Consider the following 20,462-nt stretch of genomic DNA (forward strand, 5'->3'; position numbering starts at 1 on the left):
CCAATGGTTGCACAGTGTAAGTCATCCCATAATTGTCAGGGAAGTGTCATAATTCAACCATAGAACTTACAGTACAGAAGATGGATATTCAACCCATTGGGTTTGTTCCATGCCACAGATGACCCCAAGCAGGAGCAAAAACACAAGAGAAATGATTGGGGATGGGGACAGGCTAAGGAGGTAGGGAGGGATAGGAAGGAGGGAGGGCGGTGTTGGAGAGGCAAATCAGATCTGGGCCAAGATGAGGGTAGGATCAAGTTGGGTTGAGGAAGGAGTTAGCGGCCTTGAGACCCCAGTATTTATCCATGTTGTATCGAACTGCCATCGTACATTAAAGTGCAGTCTCTGTGCCAAAGCAGGAGCCTGTTTGTTCACAACAAACAGTAATGAGGCAATGTCCAGACCATCTGTTTTTGTGATATTAATACAAGGATTAAATTGGGCAGGATATCTGGATAACTTTGCTGATGATCTTTAAACCACAGAGAATCAGGGGGCCTTGATTTGAGCTCTTATCTGAAAGACAGCAGTTCTGCCAGTGCAGCATTTCCTCAGTATTGTCAGCCCTTGAATGATGTCCTCAAGTGGGACTCCAACTCAGAACCTCAAATGACTCAAGGATAAGTGTACAAGCCTCTAAGTTGCAGCTGACGAAACAGAACCTGTGAAGATTTTAGCTCAGGTTATGGAGAAAAGGGGGGGAAAAAAAGAGAGAAGAAGCAACTATTGGAGAGACAGAGACACTGGCACCGGGCATGAAGACATCATGGCTTTGAAGTACTAGAAGAAACAGAATTCTGAGTCATACAGAGGATTGAGTTATTGAGTCAAAGCATTGTAACACGATTGGAAGCAGTGAACAGAGGGTTCTGAATGGAGTCAATGAATATTAATTTTAAAGAATCAGCTACAGGTGTGCCTATAACCAACAGGGATACGCAATCTGAAGCAGACCTGGCTTGCAGAAGAACCCTCTTTCCACATTCGTACTAATCTCATTTAGGAGGAAAACAAACAATGTCCTTTCTCCTTCTCATCCTTCTTCCTTATCTTCCATCACATTTCTCAATTACTTTCCCCCCAGAGAGAAACTCACAGCAAAGACACTCAGTACAATGTGCAAGGAACATTCATGCTCAATCTCACACTCTGTTTTTTGCCCAGGACCCTGTGTCTCGCTCATCTTTAAGGATCTGTCCAACTCCCTTTTGAAAATTAAGGAATTGGTTTCCACCACCTTTTCAGCCTTCAGATCCCAAAAACACTCCACTTTAAAGCATTTCTCCTCAGCACTTCAACTTTTTTGCCAATCATTTGGAATACATAACCTTCATTCATTGACTCTACAAAAAAGAAGTGGCTGGTGGAGTGATACAGCATGGAAACAGACTCTTCAGTCCAACTCCTCCAAGGCAAGTAAGTTTCCCAAACTAAACTAGTCCCATCAGCCTGGATTTGGCCTATATTCCTCTGAACCTTACTTATTCCTGTACCTGTCCAAATGTCTTTTAAATGTTTTAACTGTACTTGCATCTACCTCTTCCTTTATCAGAGATTACTTTTTCTCTACCTATATCCATTCAGTTCTCCATTACTATGTCTCCCTGTATTGCAATTACATGTGGAAAACTGCGTCTTTCACCACAAAGGCAGCTTTGAAAGTATTGCTCAATGTGTTTGCCACTTCTGTATACCTAACCATAAATTTCCTGTCTCTATCTTTTAACGCACCCAGGTTGAAACGTTTTCTGTCGCACCTATAGAAGTATTTACAATCTGCTTTATGCTTCTTGCAAATTTACTCTCATCGCCCCTTTTCTATCAAAGTATCAGGCATCCTTTGGGAGGATTTTCAAACACAATCTTCAGGCTTGCTACTCTCTTTGGCAACTTTACATAGACTGATATTAGATGGGGGGCAGCATAGCGGCTCGCACTGCTGCCTCACAGTGCCAGGGACCGGAGTGCAATTCCACCCCCTGGGTGACTGTCTGTGTGGAGTTTGCAATTTCTCCCCGTGTCTGTGTGGGGTTTCCTCCCACAGTCCAAAGATGTGTTAGGTGGACTGGCCATGCTAAATTGCACATAGTGTCCAGGCTAGGTAGATTAACCATGGCAAATACAGGGTTACAGGGATAGCGGGGAGGTGTCTGGGTGGGATGCCTTTCACAGGGGTACTGTAGACTTGATAGGCCAAATGGCTTGCTTCCACATTACGGAGTTGTAGAGATTCTATAATTAAAGGGAGAAGTTTAACCTCTCACTAACTACAATTGGACTGACAGCCCTGCCTAGACATTTTTATTCTTCACAATACTTCTTTGATTCTTGAAATATTTACTCATAATGATGCTACATTTCAGAAAAATAACTTGTATTTACATAGCATCTTTCACGTCCTCAGGATATTACCACAGGCTTCAAAATCAAGGATCAATTTTTTTCAAGTGTTCTCATTTGCTCTGCGAGCAAATGTGCAGCCATGTTGTGCACAGCAGGATCACACAAACTGTATAAGTCACTGGAGGATCCATGTTTTTGTGCTGTCCACTGAAGGATGTATATTGTCCTGAACATTTGAAGAAACCCTTCATTAAATGGTCGACACTGACAAGAAAGAAGAATCTTTATTCAAAATAGCTCATTCAAGAAGGACCCAAGGCCTCAGCTTTTCGCAACTTAAATGAAATAGTTAGAGTGAGGGACTGGGGGCTCTCTTGTGGTATGGTGGTAGTATTCCTATCCCTGGACTGGGAAGTCTGAGTTTTCAGTCCCACCCACTCCAGGGGCATGCAATAACATCTCTAAACATGTCAATTACAAAAAGAGGAAAGGACTGAAGGAATGGTAGCTGAAATTTGCAGAAGGCACAAAAATAGTAAGGACAGGATGTTGTGAAGAAGACAGAAGGAGATGACAGATGGACATGGATAGGTTGAGTGAGTGGGCAGAAATGTGACAGATGGATAATGTATAATATGGGAAAACATGAAGTTGTTCACTTTGGCAAGAAGAGTTGAAAAAAACACATTGTTACTCAAGCTGGGAATAACTGCTTAATCCCTAGGTACAGATAGATCTAGGTGTTCCAGTGAATGAGTCACTAAAAGGAGGTTTGTAAGTAAGTCCAGCATGTAATCAAGAAGGCTAATGAGACACAATCCTTTATTACAAGAAAAATTAAAAACAAAAGTAAGAATGTTATGCCTCAGTAATACAGGGGATTGGAGCGACCACATCTCAAATACTGTGTTGGATTTTGGTCTCCTTATTTAAGGAAGAACACCAATGTGTCAGAAGTGGTTCAGAGGAGTTTCCAATAGCCTGACACATGGACCGAGAGAGCTGTCTGAGAGGAAAAGTTTGGACAGACTGGGCTGGCGTCCACTGAAATTTAGAAGGATGAAGGATGACCTCATTGGGATATACAATATCCTGAATGACCTTGAGCAAGTAGATGTGGAAAGGATGTGTCCTCTTGTAGGTGAATCCAGGGCTAAGGAGCTCTGTTTCTAAAAGACGGGTCACCCTTTCAGGCCCAAAATGAGGCAAAATTCTTTGTGCAACTTTGAAACTTCGTGTTGGAAGGCTGTGTCATCGAATAGTTTTAAAGTGGAGGTAGACTGGTTCTTTAAGTGGATCGAAGGTTACAGCATAGAAGGAATGTGGAATTAAAATGTAAACAGATCATCCATAATCTTATTGAGTGGCAGAGAAGACTTGAGGTGCTGAATGGCCTAAGTATGTTCCTAATTCATACATGTGAATGTAACTTCATGAGACACGAACATCTACATCAATGAAGCACTCACTCAACCAGTACTGGCCTAAAGTGTAAACCTGGAAAACGTGCTCACACAACTGCAGTATAGCTTGAAGACATGTGTTATCTTTAAATGCTTTAGCACAAACTTACCTGCTTGGGTAAAGTGAGAAACAGGGAGGACTATAAATGCACGATTATCTTCAAAACATCTCTGTTACGGTTATGCTTAATTTCCTGCCTAATAAGCTCACTGCAAACAAGGTGAGTGAGAACATTTCCAAAATTAATATTGCCCAGTACCTGAGTGATCATATCAAAGTGAAATGTATACTCACTGGGAGACGCAGCAACATTTTCGGGGAGGCTACAATCAGGGGTTTACGGAAGTTTCGAACCATCTGACGGCGCAGTAAGTGATAGTATTGTGCTGGAGTAGTTGGATGTACAATGAACATGTTGACATTGTCTCCGTCAATACCTTCCTCCTTGCTATCGCTCATCTGTTGGAGAAAAGATTTATTGATAAACGCTGTGTTCCATTAGTTCTCTGCCAGTTTGCTCTTTTGAAGTTGTCTCGCTACAGTGTTAAAAAATGAACAGTTCCACTTAACTAAAAAGGGAAGATGTTGGATTCTAACAGCAAATTCCTTTATTTCGGGACAGGACTAAAGCACAGTACAGCTGATGAAGACCTTTTGAAATGGAGCTACCAATTTACACTTTCGATATTGAGCATCACACATAGGAAAGGATATATCAGTTTCTGGGGGTGCTTCTGTGCAGATTTACACGAAATGAAACAGGATGGTGGTTAAAGGGTTAAATTATGATAAAAGTTGCAAATTGGGGCAGCACGGTGGCTCAGTGGTTAGCATTGGTGTCTCATAGCGCCAGGGTCCGGGTTCAATTTCAGCCTTGGGCAACTGTCTGTGTGGAGTTTGCACATTCTCCCCATGTCTGTTGTGATGCCTTTTGGATGTTCAGCTAATGATCAAATGGAGAACGTGGATCATCTCTTGCTGTACTTGGAAACTGAAAAAGGAGTGTCAGCAGCATGGATCAACTCATGTCCTATCTTGATAGCTGTCCAAGGACTACTTAGGATTCTGGTAGAGGCTGCTTACCTGCAGAAAACGCTCCAAACGACAGGATGAGTGTTCTGGGCCAGCACCATCATAGCCATGGGGGAGGAGGATAACAATCCCACTTTGCAGCAACCATTTCGCCTCTCCTGCCAGAAAGACAGTACTTATGACACAAGGTGATAGATTCAGATTTTCAACAGAGGCTGAAAATTCGAGCTGCTTCAAGTACAAGCCTGTGCAAATTATTTGTGTACACTTTCAAATGACATGAATGGAGTGAGTTTCAGATACTCACTCATGCAACAAACAGAAAGAGAAAGAGAGAGAGAGTGAGTGTGCTGGGGGAGAAAGAGTGTGGAGAGACAGAGATAGTAGGTGGGAAGGAAGCAGCAAGTTAACAAAACAAAAAGGAAAGGATAACCACGTTGAAACACACAGGAATGAAGGAGATGAAACTGGGAAATCCCCCATCCAAATCATGCCATGCATGAATATGCTTATAATCTGACCAACCCACTCGGCAGCCACTGGATTAAAATCTCACCTCCAGAGATAAATGTGTCAAATATAATTTGAGCGCCATTGAAGAAGTCCCCAAATTGGGCTTCCCATATCGGAAGTAGCTTTGGGCTTTCAATACTCATCCCGTACTCAAAACCTAGCACTGCCTCTTCAGACAATGGACTGTTACAGACCTGATGAAAAAAGATATCACATTACTTTTCTTGTACCTACTAAAAAGTTAAAGCCACTAGAGTTCTAGTGGACCATAAGGTTGCTCTGACATTACAAAGAGAGACAACTAGTGGTGATATAACCTGAGGGACAGCATACCTCAAGTGAAGGGAGAGATTGAGAAGGTGAGTCCTTCATGGTAACGTGACACAGTGTGGGAATTGAATCCATGTTGTTGGTATCCCTCTACATCACAAATCAGCCATCCAGCCAACTGAGCTATACTGCCAGCAGGGGATCAAGGAAGTTGTATTCAAATGGCAAGCAAGTGAAAGGTCAGGGTCATTGTGGCACAATGGTTCAGTGGTTCGCACTGCAGCCTCACAGCGCCAGGGACCTGGGTTTGATTCCAGCCTTGGGCGACTGTCTATGTGGAGTTGGCACATTCTCCCCATGTCTGCGTGGGTTTCCTACCAATATCCAAAGATGTGTAGGTTGGATGGATTGGCCATGCTAAATTGCCTGTAGTGTCTAGGGTGGGAAATGCAGGGATAGGATAAAGGGTGGGTCTGGGTGGGATGCTCTTTCAGAGGGTCAGCGTGGATGGGCTGAATAGCCTGCTTCCACACTATTAGAATTCTTTGGATTGCCATGACCAGAGTGGAGGTGGTCACCCAGTCTGCGTGTGGTTTAAATCAGTGTGAAGGAGGCAATATTGTCAGCAGTAGGCCAGACTGGGAGAAGCCTTTCAGAAGATACTGGCAAACCACTTTTTCGAATGACTTCACAGGATCTCGTACAGCTACGGCCACATTACTATTGGGGTTGGAAGATTTTTGGCCTGGGAACAGTGAAGGAAGAGTAATTTAGTTTCCAAGACAGGATGGCAAGCGGCCTGAAATGAACAATCTGCAAAAATGTCTTCCTGACACCCTGTGACTGCCATTCATTTTAAGCAAGTGGCTGAAATTCTTCACAGCAAGTCACCAAAATAAAACATTTTAATCAACAGGTCATAAATAAAATCATGGAACTTTTTACCTCAAAAAATCCTTTTTGTTCTGGACTCATATGGTTGAGTGGGATGTAAGTGTCACCAGTTTCCTGGCAAACAACCGTTGCATGTCTCTGGCTGAAGGTCCCGCGTCCAACGTCCTGCCCACTTATACGCACATTAAAATCTTCATAAGGAAAAGCATTTTCAATCAAATATTCACTATGTACCTATTCATCGCTGTGTCAGTCACTCACAGTATTTAATTGCTCTTAAAAAGGAATGTTCGACTTAAAAGTAACGCTGTTTAAAAATAACAAGCCATGTTTAAATCTTCTGTTTTAACCCCATTTCTTTTCTGAGTTTGAGTGAAACTGTTGAACCTAGGGTAAGGTGCAGTTCTTGTGTGTTGTGACATCAACAGAACCACACTCACATGCACAGATTTTCTAGGAGCAGTTAATGAGCAGACATCAGGCTAAAGAACACTGACTGGTTTAAGGACAGGGATCAACTGTATTGCCTTAACCTCTTCATTAGGTCAAGCCAGATCAAGATTTCCAAAAACTAAACATGATAATTAAGGTCATCCGCACACAGATTTCATACTAGTATCTGTAGTATAAAGGGGTTAATGAGAATATGTATATGAGATCATTTACATGATTGTTGGGAAGTGAAGCAAATGTTATGACATGGAGACAGACACCTAAATGAAAATCAACTGAGCACTATGTTTGCAATATCGTAAAATTAAAACCATCAAAGGCCCTCAGAATTGACCCCAATGGTTCATAACTAGATCTTTCATTAACCAATCCCAGACTTCATGTATAATCAGTTCTTGACTCTGGTTTAAGTGGTTTTTGCAATGCGTTGTTCTACTGGCACAGACGATGGTTTCTTTGTCGATTTTCTGATGATATCGATCAGATTCACCCTTACAGTTCACAAAGATAAGGACAGTATTATTTATAACATAGTTTCTATTCCCTGAGCTTCCAAGAGCTGCTCATGGGAGATTAGGCAAGGAACTTTCAAATCTTCATGTTGTAGCATCAATGTGCAGACTTTTTCTCTCCAGAAAATAATCTAAAAACCCAATACAAACTCTGACCACTTCCTAACAAACTGACCGTCCCCTCCACCAAGTCCCAGTTACCATTTAACAATTGCCATCTGCTTGAGCATAGGTATTTTCCAGGCTTGCTGGAACCAATTTCCAGGTGCTGACCCTGTTTAACAGCCAACTTCTGCTCTCTGTTTAAACATAATGCTCTTCCCTGGTGATGAAGCATCTACAGAATCTGTTGATCAGGAGCCAACACACAATTAACTTGCAGGCCTGGCCTTATGATCAAACAAAGGCTTGTTTTGGTCTGTTTTCCTTTCAACACAAGATGGTACCCAAGGTCCAAACGTCATCTTTAAGCTCACAGTTCCCTGTTTACCAATCCAAGGCAAAATCGATAAAAAGAACAAGATAAAAATAATGAAAAATCAGTGAGGGCTCAAGTGTAAATCAGATGATTTCTACAAGATGGTTCTCAATAGCAGCCCCTTATGACACAATGGTAATGTCCCTACCTCAGAGCCAGGAGGCCTGGGTCCAAGTCCTACTTGCTTCAGAGGTGGGTCATAAACACGTGGGTTAAAAACTTCTAGCCACCTCATTGCAGAGATTTACCGTGTATAAATAAAAAAGATTATGTTTTACCTGACAGCCAAAGAGACTCACAATTTATACCTACTCACTTTCAGGCAAGCTTCACACAAGATGTGATCAAGGCCAGCATAGATTGCAAAAAATATCATCTATTTTTGTAGTTTATATGATGAGAGCTGTTTGTCCAGAACTGGTGACCTTTGGGAATGAGTCAGAGCCCAGAAGTCAATTCACCAGCACAATATATTTATTACAACATGGAGAGAGTGATGCACTGTCACTCAACTAGTAATCTAGCTACCCCAACTTCCACAGGTTCAAATCCCACTTAACAGCCAGTGCAATTTACAGTCTATTAATTAATAAATTTCAAATCAGAAAGCAATTGACTATGTAGCTATCAGCTAGTAAATAAATCTAATCTCCTTTAAGGACGAATTTTTGTTGTCCGAACTGCTGTCTGTTTCACACATGACCAACAGCAATTTAGTTTATCCTTAACTGTCCTCTGAAGCAGTAGTGCAACTCACTGCATTCATGGGCAATTAGAGACAGGCAACAAACGCTGACTTTGCTAGAGGTGCCCGTCTCCCATGAAAGAATATTTTAAAAGTTGTTACCTTGGCACAGTAAAGTTCCAATAGCTAGTGACTCTGCTGTAGACCAGTCCAGCTTTGTGCCCTCTTCCAGTTTCTGCAATCTAGCCTAAACATCAAGAGGAATGAGAGAGATAATAGGAACTGCAGATGCTGGAGAATCCGAGATAGCAAGGTGGAGAGCTGGATGAACACAGCAGGCCAAACAGCATCAGAGGAGCAGGAAGGCTGACATTTCAGGCCCACATCTTTCATCAGAAATGAGCAGGTTTGTAGGTTATTCTATTAGCTCAGGTTTTGCAGCCTGCTCCTTATACTATTAACAATACCCCCGCTTATTTGACAACTTGCTCGTGAGAAACACACTTCAACGCTCAACAAAAGCATTAAAAAATGCAGCAAGTTGCTCCCGACATCGAGGTAAGGCCATTCTCAAGCCGTTCTGCCAGAGAACGAGCCATAGCCCATTTCATTCAGACCCACAAGAAATTCCACCCACTGATATTTTTTGACACTGATCTGCACAAGGAGAAACTCGGAAGGATAACCAAAAGTTTACTCCTTTAATTGTACCTTTTCAAATTATCTTTTTAAAAGTATGAAAGGTGGTTGGAGAAGTCTCAGAATGGACTTCCAGAGATAATAATAATAATAATAATAAAGGACCAAGGCAGCTAAAAACATGGCTGCCGGCCACACAGCTTCTGGAATGTTCCGTGCACTCCAACTGGCGTGCCAACTCATTGACCTTCGCAACATAGCAGCCACTGCCTCACACACAGTCTGTGGAACTCTGCGCAAAATAAAATTTGCGAGAATATTGATAGCCACCAATTCAGGTGCAATTAAAATCAAGTAGTTTTCAAAATGCCAGAATTGCAGGGGTGCAGATATTTTGGAGAGTTGTAGGGCTCAAGGGATGTTGCACGGGTAGGGGAGGAGTGAGGCCATAGTGCAATTTGAAACTCAGGATAAAGATTCAAAAATTGAGGCTTGGTCCAGTGGCAAATTAGCGGAGGTCAGTAAGCACAGGGTGGATGGGATTTGGAATGATTTGAGATACAGAAAGCAGTGGTTGAGTAAAGCACTAGTTAAAATACGGTGCTGGTTAGGAAAATATCAAGTCTGGAAGTTATAAAAGGGACAGAGAAATAAATTATCAACAAAGTTGGTTTGAGAAGAAATGATTATCTTCTCTTTTTTAAACGGGATTCTGCTCAGCTGCAATTTAAATAAAGGACGAAATTCCAACAACAAAAAAGGATAGTGTTATCTTTCAAAGGGGAGCTTATTGTACAAAGAATTGGGCAATCGCCAATCTGGATGACTGTGTGCAGTCTTGCTTAAGGAATCAAAAGGTGGGGGATATTCGGTCTGCTCATTCTCTGTTGCTGTTCAAAGATTATTGTAGTATCAGCCATTAAGTTACAGGGCAGCACGGTGGCTCAGAGGTTAGCACGGCAGCCTCACAGCGCCAGGGACCCGGGTTAGATTCCAGCCTTCGGTGACTGTCTGTGTGGAATGTGCACGTTCTCCCCGTGTCTGCGTGGGTTTCCTCTGGGTGCTCTGGTTTCCTCCCACAGTCCAAAGATGTGCAGGCTAGGTGGATTGGCCATGCTAAATTGCCTGTAGTGTTCAGGGGTGTGTGGGTAATAGGGGGATGGGCCTGGGTAGGATGCTTCAAGGGGCAGTGTGGATCTGTTGGGCCGAAGGGCCTGTTTCCACACTGTAGGGAATCTAATCTTAAAAAATTTTAAATATTTCCACTTGTTAGAAATGGGAGACTTTGATTTAGTTAAATGTTTCCATGTTAAGAAGGGAAATGTTTACAATGCTAAACAGTGCCAAAGTTATAAATTTGAGGAAATATGAAGTATAACTACTGAAAATCTGATGGGAAGCTTTTCAACCGAAAGGGGTAGAAAAGAAATTTGAATTATTACAGAATTACCATAAAACCAAACTTAGAAAGGGCATGCTAATGGAGTTTACAGAATTTTATAGCCAGCTCCTTGAACAATGGGTTTGTACAGCAGTGCTGTTTGAAGGAGAATCAGACCATTTTCCCACAGAAACTGCTTATAAAAATCCTATGTCAGAAGAGAGCCAAGAATCAGCTGAAATCTACTCAAATAGGGTTAATGTACAGGAATACAGTATGAGTAAACTGCTAAATTGAGTTGTGGATCAAGCAAAACAAAATTACTTCTTCTGAAAATGAGTGATGACTGTTATATTGAACACAGTGTTGTACTTTTCAAGGGGTCTTAGGTGACGATTTAATATTAGAATCAATACACACTTCAATAACCGAGGTGCTCCATTTCTTCTGCTCCTGAAACTTACCTGTACATGTGTTTTCACCAGATGACCATGCATGATTATTTCCCTAGGAACCTCCACAGACTTGGCGCCCACATACTTCAGCAGGTCAATAGGCATTCCAGTATCCCATGTACTGATCCTGAATGAAGGTTCCACCAAGCCACTCCAGTGAGCTTGGAGGTTTGGAGCCGTCGGTGAAAATGACCCTGTGTTCATTAAATGGTCATTCAGTTTAGAATAGTAAGAAGTTTTAATGCTGGAAACTTCCTGCTCAGTCAGGAGGCCATCTGCTACTAACTGCTCCGAGTACAAGTCCGGAATACTTTTGCGAGCTCTGTGGAAATGAGGAGGGAAAGCAAAGTCAGACACTATGTGACCGAAGAACAGGAATAGGCCCTTCAGCCCATTGAGCCTGTTCTGCCATTCAATAGGATCATGACTGATCCAAAATTTCTCACAGTCACTTTCCTGGCCGTTCCCTGTTACCCTTGATTCCCTGACTGATCGTGAAGAATGGTGCAGCAGGCTCAAAGGGCTGAATGGCCTCTTCATGCTCCTATGTTCTATGTAAGCATCTATCTCAGCATTACACAAGGACTCTCCCCCCTGCTCTCTATGGCAAGAAATTCCAAAGACTCAGAACCTTCAGCGAGAAGATCACTATGAGGAAAAGGAGTACAAATAGAAATAGCCATCACATTGTTAGAATGACTACACCGCTGGGCTGACCTATACAATGGGGATTCGACCTAAACAAACCACGCACACAGACATTTCCTGATATTAGTTGTGCCACGTTTACTTCGGAGAATTGGGAAAAATTAAGACACAAACGCCTGTTATAGTCAGTTTCCTCTTAATGTGTCACTGTAGAGTCTTGCCTGGCCTCCAGCCTCACTGGGTTAGTTAATGGGGGCTTCTCTATAGTCAGGTAATGGATATACTCTAGACCAGACAAATGGAACTCTGCATGTGTTGCTTTGTCATTTTACTGGGAGGCTTGGCAATGGGTTTCTGGGTGTTTTCAAGCAAGTGTCACTGCTGTGCTCACGATGTGGTTTCCTCATCACTGGAGATCAAGTTCAAAAGCACACCGTTCAGACTACAGCTAGGGCACTGAGCCTCCAATTATTGGTCATATTATTCTGCCAATCCCACAGCAAAACTGACTGCACTGTTGTCAGCTTTCTATTTGGTTTCAATGAATTCAAGGGAAGTTTTGAGAGATAGCATCTCACTTTCCATTAAGCATTTTACAGTCTTCTGGACTCAGATTTCCGCAGTTTTGGATCATAATTGTTCCCATTAATATGGACAGCTGATCTTCTGCTCATCAATTACACCTCTTCTAGTCCCATCATTTATTTGGAACAAAAACAAAAGTTGCTCGAAAATCTCAGCAGGTCTGGTAGCACCTGTGAAGGAAAAAACAGAGTTAACGTTTCAGGTCTGGTGAACTGGGGAAGGGTCACCAAGCCCGAAACATTAACTCTGTTTTCTCCTTCACAGATGCTGCCAGGCCTGCTGAGCTTTTCTAGCAACTTTGATTTTGTTCCTGATTTACAGCATCCGCAATTCTTTCGGTTTTTAACCCATCATTTATTTCTTTGTTTTTAATTCTTTCACGGGATGTTGCATTTCTGGCAAAATTAGCATTTGTTGCCTATCACTAACTGCCCTTGAACTGAGGGGTAGTTAAGAATCAACCATTTTGCCATGGATTTACAGCCAGGTACGGACAGCTGAAAGGATATTAATGAACCAAATGGATTTTTACAGCAGGCTATTAAATTAATTTAAAATTCCCAACAATAGCCATGATGGGGTTTGAGCCGGAATATCACCTTGTTCATCTGGTTTGCCTAATCCAACCACATCACCATTTTCCCTGGATCTAAGGCATACATTCTTTCCTAATATATTACTCAGATAACCCTCAGTGGTCCAAATGCCCATAATCTAAAAGATCAAAATTAATCCTGTAGCCAATCATAGCAGTGCAGAGTACAGTTACAGGCTGTTTCTCTCTCCCCTCTACCACCCCTCCCCTTCATCCTCCTCATTGTTCACATCAACAACATTGACACAAAGTTAGAAAGAAGATCAGAAAGCATCAGAGAGCCTTTTCACAATTACGTTGGAGAAAATATGCGGGTGATCAATTTGCTCCAACATGTCATTCCCATAATACCCTTTCTACAAAGCAGGCAAAACACAAGTACAAATTAGAACATAAAACAGCAAGTAATATGATGGGAAGCCTGAATGGCTGTGTCTGAGCAACACACTGGAGGCTGTACATGACTGATAATTATTCCAGGAACTCTTTTCCCTTCGAATTATTTAAATTCTTTTGATTTAAGAACATTTGTTTTGTTTCAATGTTGCTGTACCTTTGTTATCATAGATAGGTTAGTTTTAAATTGTACATCTAAAAATCAATTGCTTAAATTGCTCATCAAAGCAGAGCAGAAATAAGGCTAGAAAGATTGGTCTCTCCTTGCCAGCTGAATCCACGTACACCTCTTCTTTTGTCTTTGCCAGAAATAGTCAACATGCCCTGATAGCATAGAATCCCTACAGTGCGGAGGCAGGCCATTCAGCCCATCGAGTCCACACTGAGCCTCCCACCCAATCCCACACTATACTTGTAATGCTGCATTTCCCATGGTTAGCCTACCTAGCCTGTGCATCACTGAACACTACGGGCAATTTAGCATGGCTGACCCACCTACGCTGCTCATCTCTGGGCTGTGGGAGTAAACTGGAGCACCCGAAGGATACCCACGCAGACAGCTGCCAGAGCGTGGAATTGAACCAGAGTCCCTGGCACTGTGAGGTAGCAGCGCTAACCTTCTGAGTCACCACACCACTCCTACAGTTATTTCAGTTTTAACAATTCCTCTTTTGATACATGGATGGATAGAATGCCCATTGACTCATCACTGGTTGCAGACTGGCGAACAAGAGCTCACTAATAAACATAGTTTCTTTCATCACCCCACCTGATAATCTTGTACATGGTGGGGTTTGTGAAGGTTGGGTCATCAAGCTCGTTGTGGCCCCACTGCCTGTAACAGAGCAAGTCAATGATCACGTCCTTTCGGAAACGCCGCTGATAGTCAACAGCCAGTCTTGTGGCTCGAATTACTTCTTCTGCATCATCGGCATTCACGTGAATCACAGCACAATGAACCATCTTACCTGGAATTTACACAGAAATAAAAACACAGCATTTTCAAACCGAGCATCAGCCGACAAAAAGGCAGTGTTTTCTAAATGGAAAATTCGACCCTCATTTGAAACCAGGGTGTGGTGATCAGTCGACCTGCCCGTTCTGTCACAGTGAAACACATTTTGCACACAAAAAAATCCTTTATTTTGTTAGTCTCGCTGAGAACGGTAACAAAGCTGGCTGTCTCAGAATACTAGAGTTGCTACGCCTGACGAAGAGTCAATTTTAATACTAGTGTTCAGGCCAATAGTCAACCCTCAAATTGACATTACAAAACATAGGTTGCCTGATCATTATCATACTTCCGTCTGTGGGAGATTGCTGTGTGCAAACTGGGTGCTATTTCTTGTACTTGACAACTGTAGCTTTACTTCATTGGCTGTAAAGTCAATCTGGGACATCTTGAGGTCATGAAGGATATTTTAATGAGTTTTTCCATTTTGTTTCTCACACTCTATATCGTCACACCAAGTCAGAGACATTCCTTTTGGAGGTTCAGGCTTGTGAACATTATCCATCACAAGACCCATCTGTAGATATGCCTCTGCATATAGTCAGCAACAAGTCTACACTTAAAGCAATACCTCTCATCAGTTTAGTCCCTGGGTTAAAGTTCAACATCTTGCTGCTTCTGTTGACGACCAGCATCACAAGAATGAATAAGCTTTGTAAAAGGTATTGTCCTTTAAGTTTTCTGTGATATCTGAATGTGGACTGAAATGGGAAAAGGATTGATTTAAAACCTTTTGCACTTTTTAAAAGAAAATTACCTGACACTCACTATAAGTGTTGCTTAACTGCTGCTGGTTGAAGCAGTGGTAAAAGTTGAGAAACAGGCAAGCTGGAGATGGGGAGAAGTCTGTGTGTGAATGGAGCTTTAGCCAGCAACCGAATGGTCTGAGAACCAATGACTACTTTCTGATGACAGAGGCCTTCTGTATGCAAATAATTATATGACTGGCTCCCAGGTAGTTGCAGTGTTTGGGGGGGGGGGGGGCACATGAATGTTGGGGCAAAAGATGCTCTTGTTATTTTTAGTGGGCCTGAAGGTAGCCAGTTTATTTCCCCTCACCAGTTGCTGTAAGCTGTGAGTTTAAGTTAACGAGCCAGAGACTTTATAAGTTGTGAACCAGTCCCCATGTACCTTCTGCAAACAAGTGAAAATGTCTGAAGGAGGAAGATTAAGAAGAGTGGTCTGATCATAGATGTATCTTATCAGCAAACCCCAAGGACAGGAACCTGTCTTCCCAGTCTTTCACTCCATCCACAACACCCATTTTTTTTGTGTGTCTGTGTGTGCACAGAGCATGAGTTTAAACAGGTTACAGTTTTAAATTGCACAGTTATTTGGATGGCTCATAACTGTTGATCCAAAGCTAGAATCTAGTTATTCATAATAAATAGCAATTTTTGATAAGAAACCTGGTCTGTGGTTTCCATCAACCCAAATCTCAAAAACAGGTAAATTGGGAAATCTGCACTTTTAAAAACAAAACAATGTTTGACAATTGTGATGACTCTGAGCATAGCAGGGTTTGGTCTCCAGTGTGATCCCCCAGTGAGGTATAACAGCTTACCAACATCACTGTTATAGACTGAAGATTTGGCTCTCTCAGCGGGTGTGGTATAGCCCAACTGATTGTTGACAATCAGGTGAATGCTGCCGCCGATTCGATAGTGAGGGAGATTCGAGAGAGTGAAGGTTTCAGCAACAATACCTTGTCCTGGGAAAGAAGCATCTCCATGTACCTGTAATAAAGAGGAGAAGTGTGGAAGGGATAGAGAAGAGGAAATAACCTGTCACTTTCAAAACTCCTCCACAAGTAACCAACATGCCTTATTTATCCTTGGGCCGTCAATGTTTCAGAACGTTTTTTAAAAAAAGGAACATAGTTTTGTATGATTTATGGATGATCTATGAACTGATGAACAAGGAATGTTTGTACAATGTGTGAGATTTTAGGTTTAAGAGAACAGTCTAGTAATTTAGGAAATCTGAGTGGAGAGGAGCATCACCTTTTGTTGAACACCAAAATACAGCCAATACTCATCGCGCACATGGACTAGTCCCGGCCTGGGACAGACAGACTCATCCATGCCTGGCTCTGCTGTATAAATGAGTCAGGTGCCAGAAGAATGGAGGTTGGCTGATATGGTGCCATTATTTAAGAAAGGCTATAAGGAAAAGCCAGGGAACTATAGAACACTGAACCTGATGTCAGTGATGGGTACATTGATGGAGGGGATTCTGAGGGACAGAATTAACATGCGTTTGGAAAGGCAAAGACTGTTTAGGAATAGTCAACATGGCTGTGTGCGTGGGAATCGTATCTCACAAACTGGATTGAGTTTTTTGAAGAGCTGACAAAGAAGATTGATGAAGGCAGGGAAATAGACGTTATCTATACGGACTTCAGCAAAACTTTGGACAAAATGCTGCACAGTAGTTTGATTAGTAAGGTTAGCTAACATGGGATTCAGGGGAGCTAACAAATTGGATACAAAATTTGCTTCAAAGTTGGAGACAGAGGGTGGTGGTGGAGGGTGGTTTTTCAGACCAGAGGTTTGTGACCAGCATTATGCCACAAGCATCAGTGCCGGGTCCACCGCTTTTTGTCATTTATATAACAGGTATGGTTAGTAAGTTTGCAGAAGACATCAAAATTGGTGGTGTAGTAGAGAGTGAAGATGGGTATCTCAGGGTACAACGGGTCCTTGATCAGATGGGCCAATGGGCTGAGGAGAGATAGATGGGGTTTAATTTGGATAAACGTAAGGCATTACATTTTGGAAAGGCAAACCAGGGCAGGCCTTACACTAAAGACGGTAGGGCCCTAGGGACTGCTGCCAAACAAAGAAACCCAGGAATGCAGGTTATATAGTTCCTTGAAAGTGGAGTCACACATAGACAGGGTGGTGAAGGAAGAGTTTGGTGCGCTTGCCTTCACTGGTCAGTGCATCAAATATAGACGTTAGGAGGTCACGTTGCACTTGCAGAGCATATTGGTTAAGCCACTTTTAGAACACTGCATTCTTTTCTGGTCTCCCCGCTTTAGCAAAGATGTTGTTCAACTTGAAAGGGTTCAGAAAGATTTACAAGGATGTTGCTGGGGTGGAAGGTTTAAGCTCTAGGAAGAGGCTGAATAAGCTGGGGCTATTTTCCCTGGAGCTGTTAGAGGCTACGGGATGACCTTATAGAGGTTTATAAATTATGAGTGGCAGGGATATGGTGAATAGTCACGGTCTTTTTTCAAGGGAGGGGAGTCCAAAACCAGAGAGTATAGGTTTAAAGGTCAAAGGTCAGAGGGAAAAGATTTAAGAAGAGACCTGCGGGGCAACTGTTCACACAGAGGGTGGTGCGTGCATGGGGTAACTGCCAGAGGAGGTGGTAGGGGCTGGTATAATTGCAACATTTAAAAGGCATCTGGATGGGTATATGAATATGAGGATCTACACGGATATGGGCCAATGCTGGCAAATGGGATTAGATGAGTTTAGGACATTGGTCGGTGCGGCCAAGTTGGACCAAGGGGTCTGTTTCTGTGCTGTATAACGCGAGGGCTCTATAAGAGTTCCAGCTGGGCAGGCCGTTGCCTATTACCTGGGAGCTCATACTCAATGAGTTCCACAGTGAGATTAATTGGTGATTCCCCACGAACCTTGTAGGGGTTATCACAGGAAATACAAATCAAACTTAAGCTGGGCCACAGCTGGAGTACTGTGTGCAGTTTTGGTTAGCACAGGGAGGATTTAATTACACTGGAGGAGGAGATTCTCCAGGACATTGCCTGGGATGGATCATATCACCGATGACAAGCAACTGGATCACCTTGGGCTGTTCTCTTTGGAGCAATGAGGACTGAAAGGGCACCTGGTAGAGATGTCTAAGATTACGAGGGGCATGGATAGAGTGGATAGAAAGCAGTGCTCCCCTTAGTTGAAGGGTCAATAACAAGGGGGCATAATTTTAAAGATGAAAGCCAGGAGGATTTGAGGAAAGATATTTTCATCCACTGGGGTCTGGAATGCTTGGGAAACTAGTTGAGGCAGGAAACCTCGCAACCTTTAATAAGTGCTTGGGTGAGCATTTGAAATATCATAACATTCAAAGCTACGGGCCGAGCGCTGTAGGGTGAAATTAGTGTAGGTAGGTCAGCACAGACTCAATGGGCTAAAGGGCTTCCTCTGTGCTTTACAACTCTATAATAATGTATTGTTTCACAATCTTTCAGAGGGAATATTGAACCCTGCATGCCCCTTGTTAAAGTCAGGAATGTTCATGGAAGAATGTAAACAGCAGCAAGGAGCTTTACTTAGTGTATTGGCCAATATGTCCCTGCGAACAAGAAAGCATTGGTAAAAAATATTGGATATGCACCTCTCTGTGGGGCTATGTTACTGTACAGTGATTATTACATTGGCATATTATTGTTCACATCATTGTCGTGAAGGGCTTTGTTAATTTAAGTGGACTTGTTAATTTAACAGACAAAACTCTTAAGATTTTATCTTCCTTCTTCACAGCATGTTCCAGTTAATGAATAAAACAAAATTGAAAGTTAAAAGACAGCATTGTCTGAGAGTTTATTGTATGTGCGCGCTTGTTGAGGTAAAGAACAACAATGTATTCCTGACCTGTACACAAATGGCTTTGTCTCCTGGCTGTGCTGAGCCACTTGCAGAATAATCCCCATCCTGGCGAGACTGCTGCCTCCCACGAGTTTTCCCAGTAGCGACGGGGTTCACGGCCTCCAGATGGGAAGGATTAGGGAGCATGGTGACATGTAGCGGGCGGTCACAGCCAAAGTCCAGGTCCACTGAGGACGTTAGATGAGACAAGACATCCCCAGTGGCCTGGGTGTTTTCAGGGAATTCACTCAATCCCTGCATTTTGTGGAACATCAACTGGAAGCAAATTGAAAAAGAGAGATTGTTACAGCACTTGACAACACAACTAGCAGTTGTCGACTGAAACCCAGCCGAATTTAATGTATATTGCATTTAGAGGCGCCAAGTTTATAATAATAAGCCACATTCACATGAATAGCCTCTGAACTAGCAATAAGTAAAAGGCCATTATGTAAATTGAGAAAGGCAGCAAGAGGTGACAGGGTCAGGTAGTATGGCATCCAATGTCCTGAAGTACTGCAATGTCAGAGATGGTCCTTCAATCACACGCAACTCTCAAGCTCCCAGAACACTGCCAGGGAATGGTCAATTATTCTCCAGAAAATCTCAAAATCCCTACAGCATGGAAGCAGGCAATTCAGTCTACTGAGTCCACACCGAACCTCTGAAAAGCATCCAACACAGATCAAGCCTAGCTCTGTAACCCTGTATTTCCCAAGGCCAACCTACCTAATCAGCCTATCTTTGGGCTGTAGGAGGAAATTGGAGCACCCGCTGCAAACTCACACAGACATGGGGAGGGATAGTAGGAACTGCCAATGTTGGAGAATCTGAGATAACAAGATGTAGAGCTGGATGAACACAGCAGGCCAAGCAGCATCAGAGGAGCAGGAAAGCTGTCGTTTCGGGTCTGGACCCTTCTTCTTCAGATTCTGAAGAAGGATCCAGACCCGAAACGATAGCTTTCCTGCTCCTCTGATGCTGCTTGGCCTGCTGTGTTCATCCAGCTCTACACCTTGTTATCTCAGACACAGGGAGAATGTACAAACTCCACATAGACAGTCGTCAGAGGCTAGAATCAAACCCAGGTCCCTGGCACTGTGAGACAGCAGTGCTAACCACTGAGCCACCGTGTCAACAATCTCATTATTGACTATTATTTCATGTACTCTTGTTTCTTCACTTTTTTGTAGAGTTTGATTAAAAGACATAGATAAGCAGCTAAGGTCTTTTCCCGAAGGTAGGGGAGTTCAAAACTCAAGGGCATAGGTTTAAGTGGAGAGGGGAAAGATTTAGAAGGGACTTGAGGGGCAACATTTTCACACAGATGAGGATCTGGTCAAAATCATACAAAGTCCTCTTTTGTTAAATAACTAGGGTGTGCTCTTGACAGAACTGAAATCAAATTGCTGGTAAATGGATGTTGATGCATCAGTCTTAAAAGCACAGTTCAGGCACTTTGTAGTTACTGCCCGAAACCCATTCCCATCC

The 20,462-nt window shown here is 42.7% G+C and overlaps 1 protein-coding gene across 1 annotated transcript in view; it reads right to left on the minus strand.

The window, feature by feature from the left end:
• dhtkd1 (dehydrogenase E1 and transketolase domain containing 1) overlaps window positions 1-20,462 on the minus strand; it is a 43,297-nt gene that overhangs the window by 13,085 nt on the left and 9,750 nt on the right. The window contains exons 5-13 of the mRNA XM_048553893.1: window positions 18,978-19,247; window positions 15,920-16,091; window positions 14,113-14,311; window positions 11,129-11,441; window positions 8,807-8,891; window positions 6,568-6,707; window positions 5,396-5,546; window positions 4,891-4,997; window positions 4,102-4,266 (exon numbers count right to left, since the gene is read on the minus strand). Coding sequence (XP_048409850.1) covers window positions 4,102-4,266; window positions 4,891-4,997; window positions 5,396-5,546; window positions 6,568-6,707; window positions 8,807-8,891; window positions 11,129-11,441; window positions 14,113-14,311; window positions 15,920-16,091; window positions 18,978-19,247 — 1,602 coding nt within the window. The remainder of the gene's footprint in view (window positions 1-4,101; window positions 4,267-4,890; window positions 4,998-5,395; window positions 5,547-6,567; window positions 6,708-8,806; window positions 8,892-11,128; window positions 11,442-14,112; window positions 14,312-15,919; window positions 16,092-18,977; window positions 19,248-20,462) is intronic.

This window comes from Stegostoma tigrinum, chromosome 25 (genome assembly GCF_030684315.1).
Source record: "Stegostoma tigrinum isolate sSteTig4 chromosome 25, sSteTig4.hap1, whole genome shotgun sequence".
Classification (NCBI taxonomy): domain Eukaryota; kingdom Metazoa; phylum Chordata; class Chondrichthyes; order Orectolobiformes; family Stegostomatidae; genus Stegostoma; species Stegostoma tigrinum.